This window comes from Chenopodium quinoa, unplaced genomic scaffold (assembly GCF_001683475.1).
Source record: "Chenopodium quinoa cultivar QQ74 unplaced genomic scaffold, ASM168347v1, whole genome shotgun sequence".
Classification (NCBI taxonomy): Eukaryota; Viridiplantae; Streptophyta; class Magnoliopsida; order Caryophyllales; family Amaranthaceae; genus Chenopodium; species Chenopodium quinoa.
In genome coordinates, this window is record NW_018743391.1 from 2,918,531 (window position 1) to 2,934,302 (window position 15,772).

General features: G+C 34.6%; 2 protein-coding genes across 2 annotated transcripts; one reads left to right on the forward strand and one right to left on the reverse strand.

Annotated features, from left to right (window-relative positions):
- Nucleotides 1-2,906: 2,906 nt before the first annotated feature.
- Nucleotides 2,907-8,626, forward strand: LOC110738782 (F-box protein SKIP16-like). Its single transcript, XM_021919216.1, has 5 exons — nucleotides 2,907-3,272; nucleotides 4,462-5,145; nucleotides 5,854-6,066; nucleotides 7,940-8,046; nucleotides 8,239-8,626. Exons 1-5 carry the CDS (start codon nucleotides 3,057-3,059, stop codon nucleotides 8,315-8,317), a joined length of 1,299 nt encoding a protein of 432 aa, XP_021774908.1. The 5' UTR covers nucleotides 2,907-3,056; the 3' UTR covers nucleotides 8,318-8,626.
- Nucleotides 8,627-8,724: 98 nt separating this feature from the next.
- Nucleotides 8,725-14,429, reverse strand: LOC110738781 (putative wall-associated receptor kinase-like 16). The gene is made up of 3 exons (XM_021919215.1): nucleotides 13,309-14,429; nucleotides 12,404-12,580; nucleotides 8,725-10,075 (listed from the first exon to the last, which is right to left on the reverse strand). Exons 1-3 carry the CDS (start codon nucleotides 14,306-14,308, stop codon nucleotides 8,886-8,888), a joined length of 2,367 nt encoding a protein of 788 aa, XP_021774907.1. The 5' UTR covers nucleotides 14,309-14,429; the 3' UTR covers nucleotides 8,725-8,885.
- Nucleotides 14,430-15,772: the final 1,343 nt, after the last annotated feature.

The window sequence follows — 15,772 nt, forward strand, 5'->3', positions numbered from 1 at the left end:
AATCTGAGCATTTATTTAATTTAAGGGGTGGTAATTTAAAATAAAAAATTAAACGGGTGGTTAATTCGAAAATGGTTACATTTTTGGGTGGTAATTTAAAAATAAACCTATAAAATATTGTATACATTAATTTAATAATCCAAGAACAGAAGATTAATAAAAATTAATCACAGTGTATTTAATTAGTTTAATCTTTTTGATGGGATTATTTAATAAGTTGCAAATAAGTTATTTGAGTAATGAAAGCAATATTAGTAACAAGCCATTTGCTTTAAACTTAATTTACCATGTTATAAGTAGTGTCAACAAAGAATTGACGCCTGGTGGTCGAAGCAGTGATCGAAGAAAGCGGCCTCGACACGAGTAAGAAGAGATCGGAGCTTGAGGTATTGCCATTGCAGTTAGTGTATTAACAAGACATTGCCTTAATTGTGAAATTAAGTTCAAATATAAAAATGTGAATAATAATTTCGCTAATCAATTGCAATGAAAAAAAATTGAAGTATTTATACTTGTACACATAACACTAGTAAGCAAATTCTGTACGTAACAAACTCGATCATCAGTGTTAATTAACCACGCGAATTTTCTAATTAATCTCTATAACTTCCCAAGTTTAGTAATTATTTTAGCAAGCATCGTCGATCTACGTATAATACACTATAATAATTTCCAATAAGGTACATATTATCACGTTTTAATTATTAATAATTTACCAATGCGGCAACTTTAATGAAAATAAATTCATGAAATGGATTCCTACGACTGATGCACCTACTACTCTGTCTATGTACTCATATAGTCATATACGAGTATACTTTATAATCCCTCCGTCTCTTTATTAGAGACCTATTTCTAACATTGTATTATTTGAAGAGATGATTTATTAGGTAACTATTGTATAAAGTACGTATGTTTTGTGTTTTTGTGCTTGGCTTCATGTTTAAGCGGAGAATAATTAGCTTAAGGTTACGTATCTAAAATTACTCATTAGAGCTCACACCCACAAACTTCTTCCTAATCTCATTAAGGAAACCGATCTCTTGCACATAGATTTTTTGGCACCAAATGAGATGTTGCATCCTACAATTCTACCTCGCAAATTAATTTTTACATATTTGGTCTAATTATATATGACCTTGGACACCACAATTTTAATAAACATTTTGATTTAAGAGAGTCTAGAATGACCTTGTAAATTTGAAGTGGTATAAGCCATCCTACACATCTTCTACATTTCTTTCACTAGAATGCTAATGGGTTTTTGGCCTTAAATTGAAGGCCAATGTATGATACTCTCCAAAATGTACCTTGAAGAAGTGTTGCAAATATACCTTGGACTATATATGTAAATAGGTACAATTTTCAACCCAATATATAAGAGAAGATCGATGTGATTGGCACAAACTTATACTCCGTAATACTCTTGCTTAAACAAATAAGTATGCCACACAAAATATTCCATAATTGACACAAAATTATAACACTCTTGCTTACACACATGAGTATACCACACAAAAGTTCCATATTTTCCTAATTTTTCAAGTACACACAAGAACTCCCCACTATATAAAAACAGGGTATTCTAGAATGATCTGAACTTTAGGATACTTTTTTTTTAGACACAACTTGAATCATGGGAGATGAAAGAGTATTATTAGAAAAAAAAAATTGCACTGAAATACGAAATTGAAATACTAAAAAGAGGATATTTTAATTAAAATATATTAAGATTAGAGCCGACAATTCTGACCTGACGCGAATGACCCGACTCGTGACCCAAAAATGACTAGAAAACGTAGACCCGAAATTGACTCGAACACAAAGCTGACCCGACCCGATCCATACCTGACCCGAAGTGGAGTTGACCCGAACTTGACCTGATACCCGACTTGACCCGACCCAAATTAACCCGACATGAAGTTGACCTTATACCCGAACTTGACCCGACCCGAAATTGACCCGATACCCAAAGTAACCTGACGCGAAGAGACCGAAACCCGAAATGACCCGACCCGATTTTGACTCGAATTGATCGACTCGTACTCGAAGCTACCCGAACTATACCCGAAATGATCTGACCCATATTAACAAATAAAAATGACCTAACTGATTTAGGTTAATTACTTTACCTTAATAAACACTTATAAAAAATAACCTAAATTAAATAGTATAGTATTGTGTGTATAATACTGTTGAAATAAGTGTACCAAAAAAAAAAAAATATTGTTGAAATACGCGCGTAATTTAGTACTCGTAATTCATAAAGAGTTCCATTAGATTAGGAACACTAGTTATTGTTATTGTTTTTATTACTATTACTCTTAGCTTCTTCTTTTAAGTGTCACATTAATTTTTTATTTTTTTTCCCACTATTCACTTTATCTGATTAGAATTTTAACCAACAAATCAATGATAGTGATTATACATATGAAACAATACAGTGTTGTGTACATAGTACTGTTGAAATTGTCTAATGAATATATTATTAACATTCAATTGTTATGCTTTATACTTATTGATAATTATAATATATTATTGGTCAAATTTCTACATCGACATATACAGACGAAGATTGACCTGTCCTGAATTAACCCGACCTAAACTCAATCCGACCGGAATTTGGCCCGACCCGAAGTTGACTCGATAATTGGAACCAAAGACTGGCCCGACTTGAACTCGACCTGACCGGAACTCAACCCGACCCAAAGTGTTGACCGAAACTGACCCTAAACCCAAATTGACCAGACTCAAATATTTAAAGGACCCAAAATTAACTCAATCCGAACTGACCTGACCCATACCCGACCCGTTTGCCGGGTCTAGTCCAAGATTAAAATTTCAAGACATCATTACAAATTTACAAGTCCCTTTTCTACATCCACACCCAAAAAAGCAACAAATTAGGAGTACAAAAATAGCCTCCACCTCATAACATTTGTTGTTCCCCAAGTAAAAGGAGACGAGGCCACATACTCACCTTCACACCCCCTTTCTTGTGTTATTGCATACCTAAACAACACAAACCAGCAACGAAAACACATCAACTGCAAGAAATGGAAGCAGAAATAGGAATTGAGGGTTTAGGGGATCTAGCAATTCAAGTAATCCTCTCAAAATTAGACCCAAATCACACTGCTATTGTTTCTTGTGTTAACAAGAAATTCAAGGGTTGGGCTTCTGATGATATTTATTGGTCTAATCACTGTTCCCAAGACCTTAATATCTCTTCCCCCATTGACCCTCTTGGCTCCCCTGCTCCTTCTTTTAAGGTATTAATTCATTTATTTTTAATTTTTAAATTTTTTGAGGTGTTCTATATTGTATTCAATGTTTTTTCTTGGTGGGTTTTATATAGTTATGTGGGTATTCTGTGTTTGATTAAGGCTGTTAAATTGGGGTTATTATTATTATTATTATTATTATTATTTTTTTTTTTTTTTTTTTTTTTTTTTTTTTATGATTTTTAGAGCTTAATTGTGTGATGCTGTGTTTTTTTCTGGGTAATTTCAATGATTTGGATAGCAGCTGAAGGGTATTGTGTTCGATTATATATAAAGGTGATCATTTATTTGAGAAAGAATTTAGCTTTATGTGATTTAAGCTTTGGATTGATTGGAATTGAAATGTAAGTTTTGTTGGCTAGTGTGGGTTCTCTGAGTGATAGTCTACTTTTGACCATTATTAACCGAAAAGGACTGTGGGTTTGTTGGTTGATATTGTGTATGATATTAATGGGATTACTATGGTCTGACCATGAGAAAATGTTTGACTATGTAAGTGTGATCCATTCATATAGTTAGGAATTGTTTTGTGTATTTGAATAAATTAGGAAATTATGAATGTTTTGTGTGGTATACTCATATGTGTAAGCAAGAGTGTTATAACTTTGTGGCGATTATGGGATGTTTTGAGTGGCATACTTATTTGTGTAAGCAAGAATATTAAAAGCTTGTGTCAGTCACATCGATCTTCTCTTGTATATTGGCTGAAAATTGGACCAATGTACATATATATGATATATAGTCCATTATTGGGACCCTTACAGAGTATTAATTTGCAACGCTTCTTCAAAGTATGATCTGGAGAGGATATGTATGCTTCATCCTTGTACACAGTCGTCTAGGTCGGCCAATACCATTTACTTTAGATTTAATTTTGCGTGTCTTGTTACCTAGAAAGATTTCATCAACTGGAAGACATATGCCGAGTTTTTTCTTGTGAAATGGTACTTTTGTACTTCTATCTTTCTGTCTCCAAGAATTATTGGTAGACTTTTAGACATGTAAGATGACAATTTAGCAAGTTGAAAATTTCGCTATTCACGTGTTTGTTGATTGCTTGTTGGCTGCATCCTTGTTAAATCATTATCTTTTAATCTTTTCTTTCTCCGTTCTCCCCCACAATAAGAAAGATTGTCTACTTGCTGATCTCAATTTGGATTATTGTTGGTCTCCCTAGGTAGCTTATCGACTATGGAGGGAAGCTTTCATTATGTATCCCTGGCCTCTTGTCAAATGTATCAAAAGGTGTTGGGATAGTCTTAAAAGTTGGTTGGGAAGCAATTTTCCGGAGGTGCTTGCAACTTTGAGAAAGGGTGCATCAGAGGAGGAGTTGAATGATGTGGAGAAAAGCTTAAAAGTGAAATTGCCTCTTCCAACAAGATTAATTTATCGTTTGCATGATGGTCAGGAATATTCAGAGAACCTGTTGGGTCTTATTGGAGGGTACTTTGTGTATAACCACCTGGTGAATGTGAACATACTGCCTTTAAGGCATGCTGTTATGGAGTCACAGAGCATAAAACGTGATTTAGGTTTTTCTAATGCTTCCAAGTTTATTGCTGTAGCTTCCTCTGTTAAAGGAAGTGAAAAGGTCTTCTGCCTCAATTGTGTGAATAATCAACTGTATGTTGGCACTGCTATGCTTAGAGGAGATGGTGAAATGATGCCTTGTGTTCCTGATGCGTTATTGAAGTCTAATAGTAATCAACAGTGTGATGGACTGTTATTGTGGTTGGAAGAACATAGCCGCCGTTTGCACAGTGGTATGATTACAGTTCTTGAGAAAGAAAATCTGAAAAGCATTAGTCAGTTTCCAGAAAAACCACCTCTCTGTTCAACTGCTGTGACAAATGGTGTACAGGTACAGTAGCTAAATTAAAAAGTAAACATATTGAAAAGGTCTTTTATGCATCCTGAAATAAGCTTTGTTTTATAAAATAGCATGATAACAAATTAGCAACTATGTGTAAATGCTCCATGTTTTGTGGTGAAATATAAGTAGCTACATTCTATTCATTCTACTTCTAGCTCCAAGAGATAATTATTCTTTAAAAGAGTTGAAGTGAACTTACTACCTTATTCTCAATTGAGCATGGAAATATTTCATTTTAGTAGGATATTTGATGTAGAAGACTTGATTGGTAAACAAACATTTGATTACTTGTTTTCTGAACTAGGTAATGTTTTTACCTATAGTCAACCAATAATGAATTTGTGTCATAGATGTTGAGTGTCTAAAATGAGATCTATAGGGTTCAGAATATATACTTGTATGAAGTGCTATCTTTGTTCATAGCATGCAATATCTTTTTAATTAACTAAGAACAATCTTAAGTATTTGGAGATTGACCAGACTGTTCCAGCACCTTTTGACACGTTTGTTAAGACTGTTTAATGAAGGATGTCAATAGTTAGGACTGTTAATGGTTTTTCCATTTTTTTAAAATAGCAAATTGGAAGTTTGGTGTACTTGCACTTGAAATTATAAACCTGTTTTCATGCTTGCTTTAATTCCTTTTACTTTTCTCATAACATCAACTTCATCTTATAATTGGAATGTTAATGCCAGGTACGTGCATCTGCTGTTCTTGTTCCAGAGCAAAGTGAACTTGGAAGCCCAGAATTTATGTTTGCTTACTCAATCCGGTTGTCCCTTTTGCCTGAAGGATGTAAAGTACATGGAATGACATACGATTCTTGTCAACTTCATCGGAGACGTTGGATCATCCGAGAAAATGAGGTTGTAAAGCACGATGTTGATGGAGTAGCTGTCATAGGAAAGGTAGCTTTTATCTATAATTTGCATAATTGCCTTTTTTCTATGAATGTGACTGAAATTGATTCATCCCTATGCTTTTATCCATGAGAGCTTGCAATGAGGCCTGTGCAGCCTACCTATTCATCTTTTAGGCCATTTCTGAATTAAGTCTGTCTATGCTCTGGATTCTTCAATATGAATTTATCATTAATTTACAAGACTGCATAACTATAGCTGGAATCAGAAAACCATCTTATTGTAGTTGTTGGTGCAAGTGTTCACCTTCTCATTACAGACATTCAATTTCTTATTTATAAGAGAGCATGCCATGCCTGCTCCTGGTTTGTCATCATCGGCCAGTTGATCCCTTTTTTTTCCTGATCTAATTGTTATCTTATGGGTATGGTAGGAAGTGAGTTTTTTTTTTTCCTTTCGTGTTCTCGAACTGTGCTTGTCAATATCGAATTGCCGGATAGGTGATTTGCTTGAGCAGACCTCGAGGAACTATACGATAGTTCTAGTTCGTTCAGCTGATGAGAGAAGTAGGATTTAGAAAGTTTCGCAGTCCTGGACCAGCATCCACTAGGTGCACTAAGCCACTAAGCTCTTTACTGTGTAGGCTTCTTCTCAAGTCTCTTTTGGATATTGGCACCAAATTTTTGATTGGTGATGGACTTCTGTTATTTGCGTGATCTGGAGATCTGTGGCCACTGTGCTTCTATGTACTACTTCAAGAAATATATCAAATTCGGCGTTGCCTGCTCTTTTTTCTGAGGAGAAGAAAAAGAACGAGTTGGGGCCCGTGCGCGGGGGGGGGGGGGGGTGCTCGTGCTTAGTCACAATACGGTACTGCTCACTGTTTCAGTTGTGCCTGGTAGAAAACTCTTCAAATCTGTTCTTAAAAGATAACCCTGGCCACTGTTTTCAAATAACTCCTTGCACACCTTGTTTGTTGGCCTCAGTTCAACTTGCTGAATATGAACTTGGATCTTTATTGTGTTCCTCTGTGTACTTTGTCCTCTGATAGCAGGTGAACCAATTTGGTTTATTGTGTTGGCTGTTGTGTACCTTCTAATAATTTGGATCTTTTTAGGCCCATGTTATTAATGTCAAGTTTTAAGATTCCAGTAAATTAATTTCATATTCTCTTGGCTCTTGATATCCATTAGTCGCAATACCACAGATCTTAAAGCATGATGGTTTAGGGGATGTTTTTGTGGCACATATTTAAATTATAATGGTTTCGTGTGGAAGAAACTATCAGCTAGGGTGTTGGATGACATCCTGTCAGTTAAAGTTGTGCGATTGTCAAAGTGGGGTAAACAACCTCCAATAACCCAGCAAAATTTACAATTGGTCATAAGAAGTAATGCACCTTTCTATAGAACAATATATTGTGAACCAACCTTTTATTTTAAATGATCTATCAGAGAAAGGTGCGTACTCTAGCACTTTTGATATACAGGGATTTTCCCCATTAAATTTAGGTAATGTTTTTATGGATATCAGCAACCTTTGTATGCAGCCTTGGAGACTTGGAGTTTGACTATCAAAACATTCAAAAGAGATGGTATAGATGCATGAATTGAGAGATGTGAAGTTTGCTTCTCTCTTTATTTCACAGAGCTTATTTCCCTGTTTCTAATCTCGAATTTCCCATTTCTTTATTAAGGCTGAGAAACAAAAATTATGCTCAGCTGAGAGTTCGAGAGTAGCCTAAAGTCCTGTCTGTAAGAGTTAGATAAAAAAAAGGTTCTTAACATTTATGATTTATCAAATGTTGTGTACAAGTTCTGTCAGATTGTTTGGAAAAGATAAACTTATTCAAGTTTGAACTGCTCACATGACATTCTTCAATCTTTTGAGTTTTGACAGTTTTTTTCTGCTGTCCTTGCAGTACCCTTTGCTGCTTCCTGGTGAGAAAGAATTTGTATACGAAAGCTGCTCAAATCAGCAGCATACACCTGGTTCCATTGAAGGTTCTTTTACATTTGTTCCTGGAAGGTATTAAAATCTCTAATTAAGTTTGAACTTCTGTTACTTGTATTGGATTCCTTGGTTTTATTCTCATACTGTCACAGCTGTGAAATTCTTAAATATCGAACTTGTTATAATTTTTTATGCCTACCATGTTTTATTTTCTCATTACTATCATATGGTTAATGGATGCTGAATTTATTCTCATTTCCTTGCTAGATTGGCACAATCAAAAGGTGATCCATTTCAGGTTGAAGTGGCTCGTTTTCCGCTTGTTATGCCAGAGTACATTTTCTGATGGACACTTCTTAAGAATAAGTTGCATTTTCTGATAGACACTTCTTAAGAATAAGTGCATTTTCTGATGGACACTTCTTAAAAATAAGCTCCATCTCATCCATCAATGTACGATTAGCATCGTCATTGTCATTTGTATCATAGTTCCTCATGCTTTGTTTCCTCATTCTCTGAACTTTAACATAGTTTTGGGTGCTCTGTATACTACAAATTTGGATTGTTTGCTTTTGTGAGTGGCTTGTGAAGTAAGAACAAGCTTCTGTTTGCCTACTTAAGCCTCTATTCAAGTAAGTTCCTCCAATTCACTTTATTATTGTGCAAATTTTTTTTTTTTTTAATTATTATTTTTTTACACAGAGCAGAAATTGCTGCAAAACTTAGCAGGGAAGGATGTTTATAGGAGTTTGTATGAGTGAGATCTAGATTAATAGATACGCAATTTAGACAAATTATGCATGAAAAAAAAATTGAATTTGATTTAGTACAACTTACAATATCTCGTCAAAATAAATAAATAAATAAACTTCAGTTAACATTGTACAGATAAGTTGGCAACCATACAACTGCGGTTACCTTCCACCACCCAAAGATGAAACCATGCGTGAATCATATGTACTTGAGTCATAACCAATGCTACATTCGCCATAATCTGATCTTGAAAGTTCCCCGAGCAAAAATTCACAATCGCCTTCTTGAAGCAATGCATTGTTACTCCATGGATGCGATCCTTTTCTTTTTATTGTTTCGAGTTCCAGTGCAACCTCCTTCATCGTAGGCCTTTCCTCTCCTTTTAACATTAAACACCATTTAGCTAAAATGGCTACTTTTTGTATTTCTTCAACTGTTTCCTCGCTCACTATGTATTTGTCAAGTATGTCTAACAATCGGCCTTCTTTCATCTTCAGTATGAAGTGCATAGCGAGGCCTCTTTCAGTTTCGGGTCTATCATTAGATACTACCTTTTTCCTAGTCAATAGCTCCAACAAAACAACACCAAAACTATAAACATCACTTTTTTGAGTTAGTTCACTTGTTTGCATATATTCGGGATCCAAATACCCCCATGTTCCTAGCACCATTGTTGCCAACTGGTCTTGGTCTGATGGAACCAACCTTGAAGCTCCAAAGTCTGATACTTTAGCAGTGTACCTTTCATCTACGAGTATATTCATCGACTTCATATCTCTATGAATTATTGGTGTTGAGATTGTATTGTGTAGATATGATAGCACATCGGCAACTTCAGATGCTATATTTAAGCGCACATGCCATTTCATTAAGGATGCTTTGATTGGATCGTCTAAATGATCATATAACGTCCCATTATTGATGAACTCGTACACCAATAGTGGTGCTTCGCTTTCAAGACAACAACCTAGTAACTTGACCACATTTTTGTTGTTGATTTGTGATAGAACAAGAACCTCATTAACGAATTGCTCAACTTGGTTCGGATCCACCTTGAGAGATTTTTTTATTGCAACAACTTGATTATTTGGCAAAACTCCCTTGTAAACAATGCCGAAACCTCCTCTTCCAATTATATTTTCGTCGCTATAATTATCGGTTGCAATTTCTAGATCTTGCATAGAAAATATTTTCAGTATATCAACATCTTGTCCAGAGAGTTTACTATGTAGGAGCAAACCACCATTTTGTCGAAAATAACTTTCTCGCATATTTTTGAGTTGTGTTTTCCCATGTTTCCAGTGCAAGATAAATCCAATCACAAGCAAAATTACGGCACCACCACCAATACCTACAAATAAAAATGGCAATCTGTTAGTTATTTGGAAATTTTGTCAGAAAAACTTTTAAAGCACCTTTTTTGTCGGAAAAATCTTATAAATTTTTTTTTGGTACCTTAAAACCTTAATCTAAATTTTTTTTTGTTGTTGAGGACAACCAAGAACCCCTAATTCACTTAATAACAAAACTTTCATTAAACTATTTAATAATTAAATTAATATATATAATAACCACCACCATTTCATCACCAACCAGCCACCCCTTCCCCCTCCCCATCTGAGCCATCGCCTATAACCCCCACTCTCGGCGACAATCCTCTAATCCATCGCCGTGTTTGCAAACCTTGGTTGTTGCCTGCCGAGTTCCCCTGCTTCGACTAGCCCTCCACAACAACACATCACACACATCATCACAACCTGTTTCCTTCTGTCCTTCCCCAACACCAACTTCGGTCGCACCTGCAGCCTCACAACCACTCTATTGGGTGGAATTTTCGGGTTAGGGTTTAGAAGGGTGGTTACGACAAGGGTAAAGGGGAAAGGGAAGGGGTGGTTGGCTGGTGGTGGTGGGGTTGGTTTCTGTTTTTAAATTAACTTAATTATTAATAGTTAAGTGAGAGTTATGAGTGATTAGAAGAATTAACAGGAAATTAGAGGTTAATTGAGTGATTAGAGATCTCAGGTTGTCTTTAACAAAAAAAAATTACAATCTGGTTTTTAGTCAATTTTTTTTTTTTTTGGTTTTTCCCAACAAAAAAGTTGTTATAAATAGTTTTTTTCTGACAAAATTTTCTAATTATTTAAAATTTTGAGATGAACACAATATACAATAGGAAAATTTGTTAGAAGAAACCTATTATAACACTCTTTTTGTCAGAAAAAACCTTTTAAATTTTTTTTGGCCCAAAGAAACCTGTTTCTAAATTTTTTTTGTTGAAGACAACCAAAAACTCTAATTAATCTAATTAACCCATGATTACCCCTAATTATTAATTAAACCTTAATTAATTAATTAAAAAACAAAAATAAATTGATAAATTAAAAAAACATAAACCACCCCCCATTACCAGCTGCCACCACCTGGTAGCAACCGCCTCCACCCCCGCCTGCCACCAAAACCCCCCACACCCCTCCCCTTCCCCTGCGCTGGCAAAGTCCCTACCCCCTCCTTTTCCTTTGAACCACCATTGCGACCACCCGTCACTAAACCCTAACCCCCAAAACTCCCACCCCTCTCTACAACCACCATAAAACGACCACCACTCCATTTCCTACACCCTCAAACGACAAGGGGAGGTCGTTTATGGGTGTGGAAAAAGGAGAGGTCGTTTATGGTTGTGGAAATGAGGGGTAGAATTTTCGGGTTAGGTTTTAGTAAGGGGCGGGTGGTTGCGGCGAGTGAAAGGGAGGGGGTTGGGTCTCTGGTCGTCGCGATGGATGAAAGGGAGAGGGTTGGGTCTCCTGTTGGCGCGGTGGAGAGGGGTTGGGCTAGGTAGGCCAGCCTTAGGAGGGAGGCTTATTGGTCGGTGTCGGAGATGGGTGGTGGTTCAAGGAAAGAAGAGCGAGGGTGATGGGGGGGGGGGGGGCGTAGGGAGGGGGTTTGCCGGTGCGAGGGGTAGGGATTATGTTCGCCGACAGAGGTGAGAGTGGGGGTGGCTGCTACCTGGGGAGGTGGAAGGGGGAGGGTGGCAGGTGGTGATGGGGTTGGGGGGTGGTTTAAGTTTTTTTTTTTTTTTTTTTTTTTTGTAAAAAAAAAATTTATCAATGTATTTATTATTTCTAAATAATTAAATAAGATTTAGTAGTTAAGTAAATAACATGTTTTAGATAATTAGGGCTAATTAGGGGTTAATTAGAGTTTTTGGTTGTCTTCAACAAAAAAAATTTAGAAATAGGTTTCTTTTGGCTAAAAAAAATTTAAAAGGTCTAACAAAAAGAGGGTTATAATAGGTTTTTTCTGACAAATTTTCCTATACAACATATGCTCATATATAGCTGTAGAAGCACCTAGACTTGATTATTGGACGAGTTGGAGTGGGTCAATAGCAAGCTAAGTCATCTTGTATAAGGCCGAAGTGCTAGTGGATTAATAGGTGCAATGATTTGGCTAACTCGTGCACAGTTTTAAATTCTCATTAAATTGAAGTATATTATTATTATTTATAAAGTAGAGCTGACAATGAGTTGTGTTATGTTAGATTTAAGAGTATCTTTCACAAACCAAATACAGCAAAGCTCGGCTTGAAAAACTCATGAACATACTTATTTATTTATTTGGGTTGCTAATAATAATAAAATAAAACGAAATAGAGCTATGACATGTTTGAGCTATGGCATACCTGCAGTGACCAAGACAGGAGTGAGCCAAGGCTTAGGCTTTGCATGAGGAATGCAACGATCAGTTGTAGTCCCATTGCCGTGGTAGCCTTTAGGACATTTACAATAATACCCTCCAATTGTGTTTCTGCAATATTCCATTTTCTCACACTCATTTGCCCCTTCACATTCATTTATGTCTAAGAAAAATCCATAAATCAAATCATAAAACAAAATTAGATTATAAAGATAAAAAAAAAATAATGAATTTTATTTTATATAGATTAACGTTAACTAGTTAAAAATGAATCATTATTGTTTAAAGTCCACATAATTAATAGTTAAACTAGTTGCATAAATTATTAGAGATATGCTAAGTAAAATGCATGCATTCAGACTTCAGAGGTGTAGCCCGTGTAGTTATCAAGCTATAAATTATTTATGGCATTGTATTTTTTTTTTTTTTTTTTTTTTTTTATATTGTTTTAAGAATTTTGGCATTGTATTTAATTTAGAATCATTAGCTAGTTGCACATACTATACTTCTAGTCGTCTTTATCTTGTGAGTTGTGACATAGTGTTAGTATAGTTGAATGAAGAATTCGTCCAATTAATTAAACAATTATTTATACATAAATATAATAAGATGCAATGGTAAATAATTATTATTGATAAGGTCGTCAGTAGTATTTATTTTTATGTTAGAAGATTCTTCGTATTTGTTCATCTCTAATTTCGCAAAAATGTTCAATTTGATGTTAGAATTCGTAACATACTCCATATTTTAATATAATTAGGATGAACTTGGTTAGGTGAAGCTAAAGCCTTCGTATTTTTGATAATAAACACACCTTTAGCAGCTTCGTGAAACTTTTCAAAACGACAAACTTTTATAATTTTTAAAAAAGTGAAGAAAGTGTAGATTTACCTAAGCATCCTCGTGGAAGATAAGGGTTACCAGAATAACCATCTTTGCAGTTACAACGATATCCCAATTCATGAACCGGATCATAACAATCCGCGTTCTCTTTACACATGCAGGTCCCATTTGCTTTTGCCACTGAACAATTGTTACGTCCAATAGCCCAATTGTACACTACAGGAAGGGCCAAGCCTTGGTAGTACTCCATATCATGACTTAAATATCTTCTATTAAACGTAAACACATCTTTTGCAACCGGAAATGCAACATTACACGGGTTAAAACTATACACCGAACTATGGTTGTTAAAACTGTCTAAATACACCGTAACGTTGTTAATTCCACCGGGAATAGAGGCTTGACAACAACCAACACCGGTACATTCGCCGTCTATCACATCCTCCGGCTCAACACATTTAGTCATGCATCCTGTTCCATATTCCTTGTCACCTCTAACACCCGAAAATGTGGCATAAGTGTCACACCCTATAGCAACTAATATGTTTTTCGTGCTAGATAAGGTAAACGTTACAAGGTTAAACCAAGTCATCCAACTATTTACATACCCGCTTTGGTTGTAACAATCATAAGAAACTGGTAATTTAGAATGAAAATCACCCTCTTTTACTGAAATGTTTAGTATTTCAAAGTTGGTACCAAAAATTGTAGGAAGGGTATTATTATGATTACTACAATTGATTTTAAAGGAAGAAAAAGGTGTAATATCGGGTTGTTCTAAGTAACAACCATCTTCGATACCAAATGGGTATGGAATGCTAATATTTCCACATTTGTCCGAGCAATTGGAGGCGATTACAAGGGTTGTGGATGGTGTTACGGCCTTACCATCCCCGGCAAGGCAAGGTGTAAACAACAACCACACGGTGATCATTGTTAATAGGACCATAGAACATGAATCAACGACACCCATGCCTAAAGAAATAGAAATCTTGTTTGAGAAATGGGATTGCATGAATTGACAAATTGTAAAAACTATACTATACATGTACTAGTGATTTTTAATTTTTTTTTATTGCCTTAAAAGGATTCTTAGGACCTATTTATATATTGAACTCAACAACTTATTTAACAAACATTCAAATTAAATAATTGGAGCCAAATTTGAAAATTTCTAGGTGACTAGTATAGCTTGAAAGGTTTGAATCCCAATAGAATTAGCTAGCGTACCGTCACTCTTTTTGTTTTTAATATTGTCATTTGGTTTACAATAAATCGATGATGTAGTAATTTAATTGACACTAGTGAGCTATTTGTCATATTCAAATCGCGTTATTAACCCAAAGTTTGTATTTAATTAAACATATTGTGCGGAGTAATAATTAACATTTTTATAAAGAAATAATTAGTTAGTGATTAAAGAATGAATTTTATAGCCTTAAGGTCATGAGATCGAGCGGTCAAGCTTTAATGGCTTGCGGCTTCACATTGAGGAAATTCCTTCCCCCCACAAATTTCAAGGAAATTGACCAACAAAATAAGATAGGGTTGACTTGTTCGGTAGAGTTATGCCAAATAAATAAACAAAAATTGCTTGTACTCCATAATATAAATGTGCACATTTAGTTTCTTTTGTTATTCGAGTTCACAAGGGTCATAAATCTATTATACTTTGTTTTTTTTTTTTTTTTTTTTGAAGTTGACACCATTCTATTATTATGTTTGTCAACGCATGTTTTTAACGCTTAATAACTTTAATTATCAAAATTGTAAAATTATAAAAAATGGATATTAATAATATATATATATATATGATTCAAATAAGATCTCACATGATTATATTTTATCATATCTATAAACCACAAAAGCGAGTAAAAGTGAAGTTTGTGAACAATGTAGAAGTTAAACGGCGTCAATTAAAAAAACGGAGGAAGTAATATAGACTTTTGACATAATTTTACTCATGTATTTTTGTTTATTTCAAAACATATATATATATATATATATATATATATATATATATATATATATATATATATATATATATATATATATATAGATATATATATATATATATATATATAGATATATATATAATACAATATAAAAAACTTGGTAAGGATACTTCAATTCATAATCTAGTGAATTAAAAAAATAATAAATAAAAAATAAAAAGGAAATAGTAGTTCTTCATAATCTAATGAATTCATTTCAAAAACTTAAGTAAGAACTTTATCTAGGGGATACATTTTTAATTAGATGTTCAAAGACGATGTGAAGAACTCAAAAACATTTCACAATGTTTTGAGACCTTAAGAAAGGTTATATTGGATACAATAAACCCTTTGGCCTACTTTATTACTTCCTCCGTTATTTTATTATTGCACCACTTGCCTTTTTAGGAAGGTTCACAAATATTGCACCATTTTCTCTTTAGAAAAAAATTATTTGTGTTCACACTACAAATACCCAACATACCCTTGGTTTTTCACACAACTTTTTAATCTATCAA

Coding starts and splice junctions, on each gene's coding strand:
- LOC110738781 (XM_021919215.1), bottom strand. CDS start 14,308: ATGTATAGTATAGTTTTTACAATTTGTCAATTCATGCAATCCCATTTC. Junction 12,581..13,308: donor TCTTCCACGAGGATGCTTAG/GTAAATCTACAC, acceptor GATTTTTCTTAG/ACATAAATGAATGTGAAGGG. Junction 10,076..12,403: donor TCCTGTCTTGGTCACTGCAG/GTATGCCATAGC, acceptor TTTTATTTGTAG/GTATTGGTGGTGGTGCCGTA.
- LOC110738782 (XM_021919216.1), top strand. CDS start 3,057: ATGGAAGCAGAAATAGGAATTGAGGGTTTAGGGGATCTAGCAATTCAA. Junction 5,146..5,853: donor CTGTGACAAATGGTGTACAG/GTACAGTAGCTA, acceptor TGTTAATGCCAG/GTACGTGCATCTGCTGTTCT. Junction 8,047..8,238: donor TTTACATTTGTTCCTGGAAG/GTATTAAAATCT, acceptor TTTCCTTGCTAG/ATTGGCACAATCAAAAGGTG.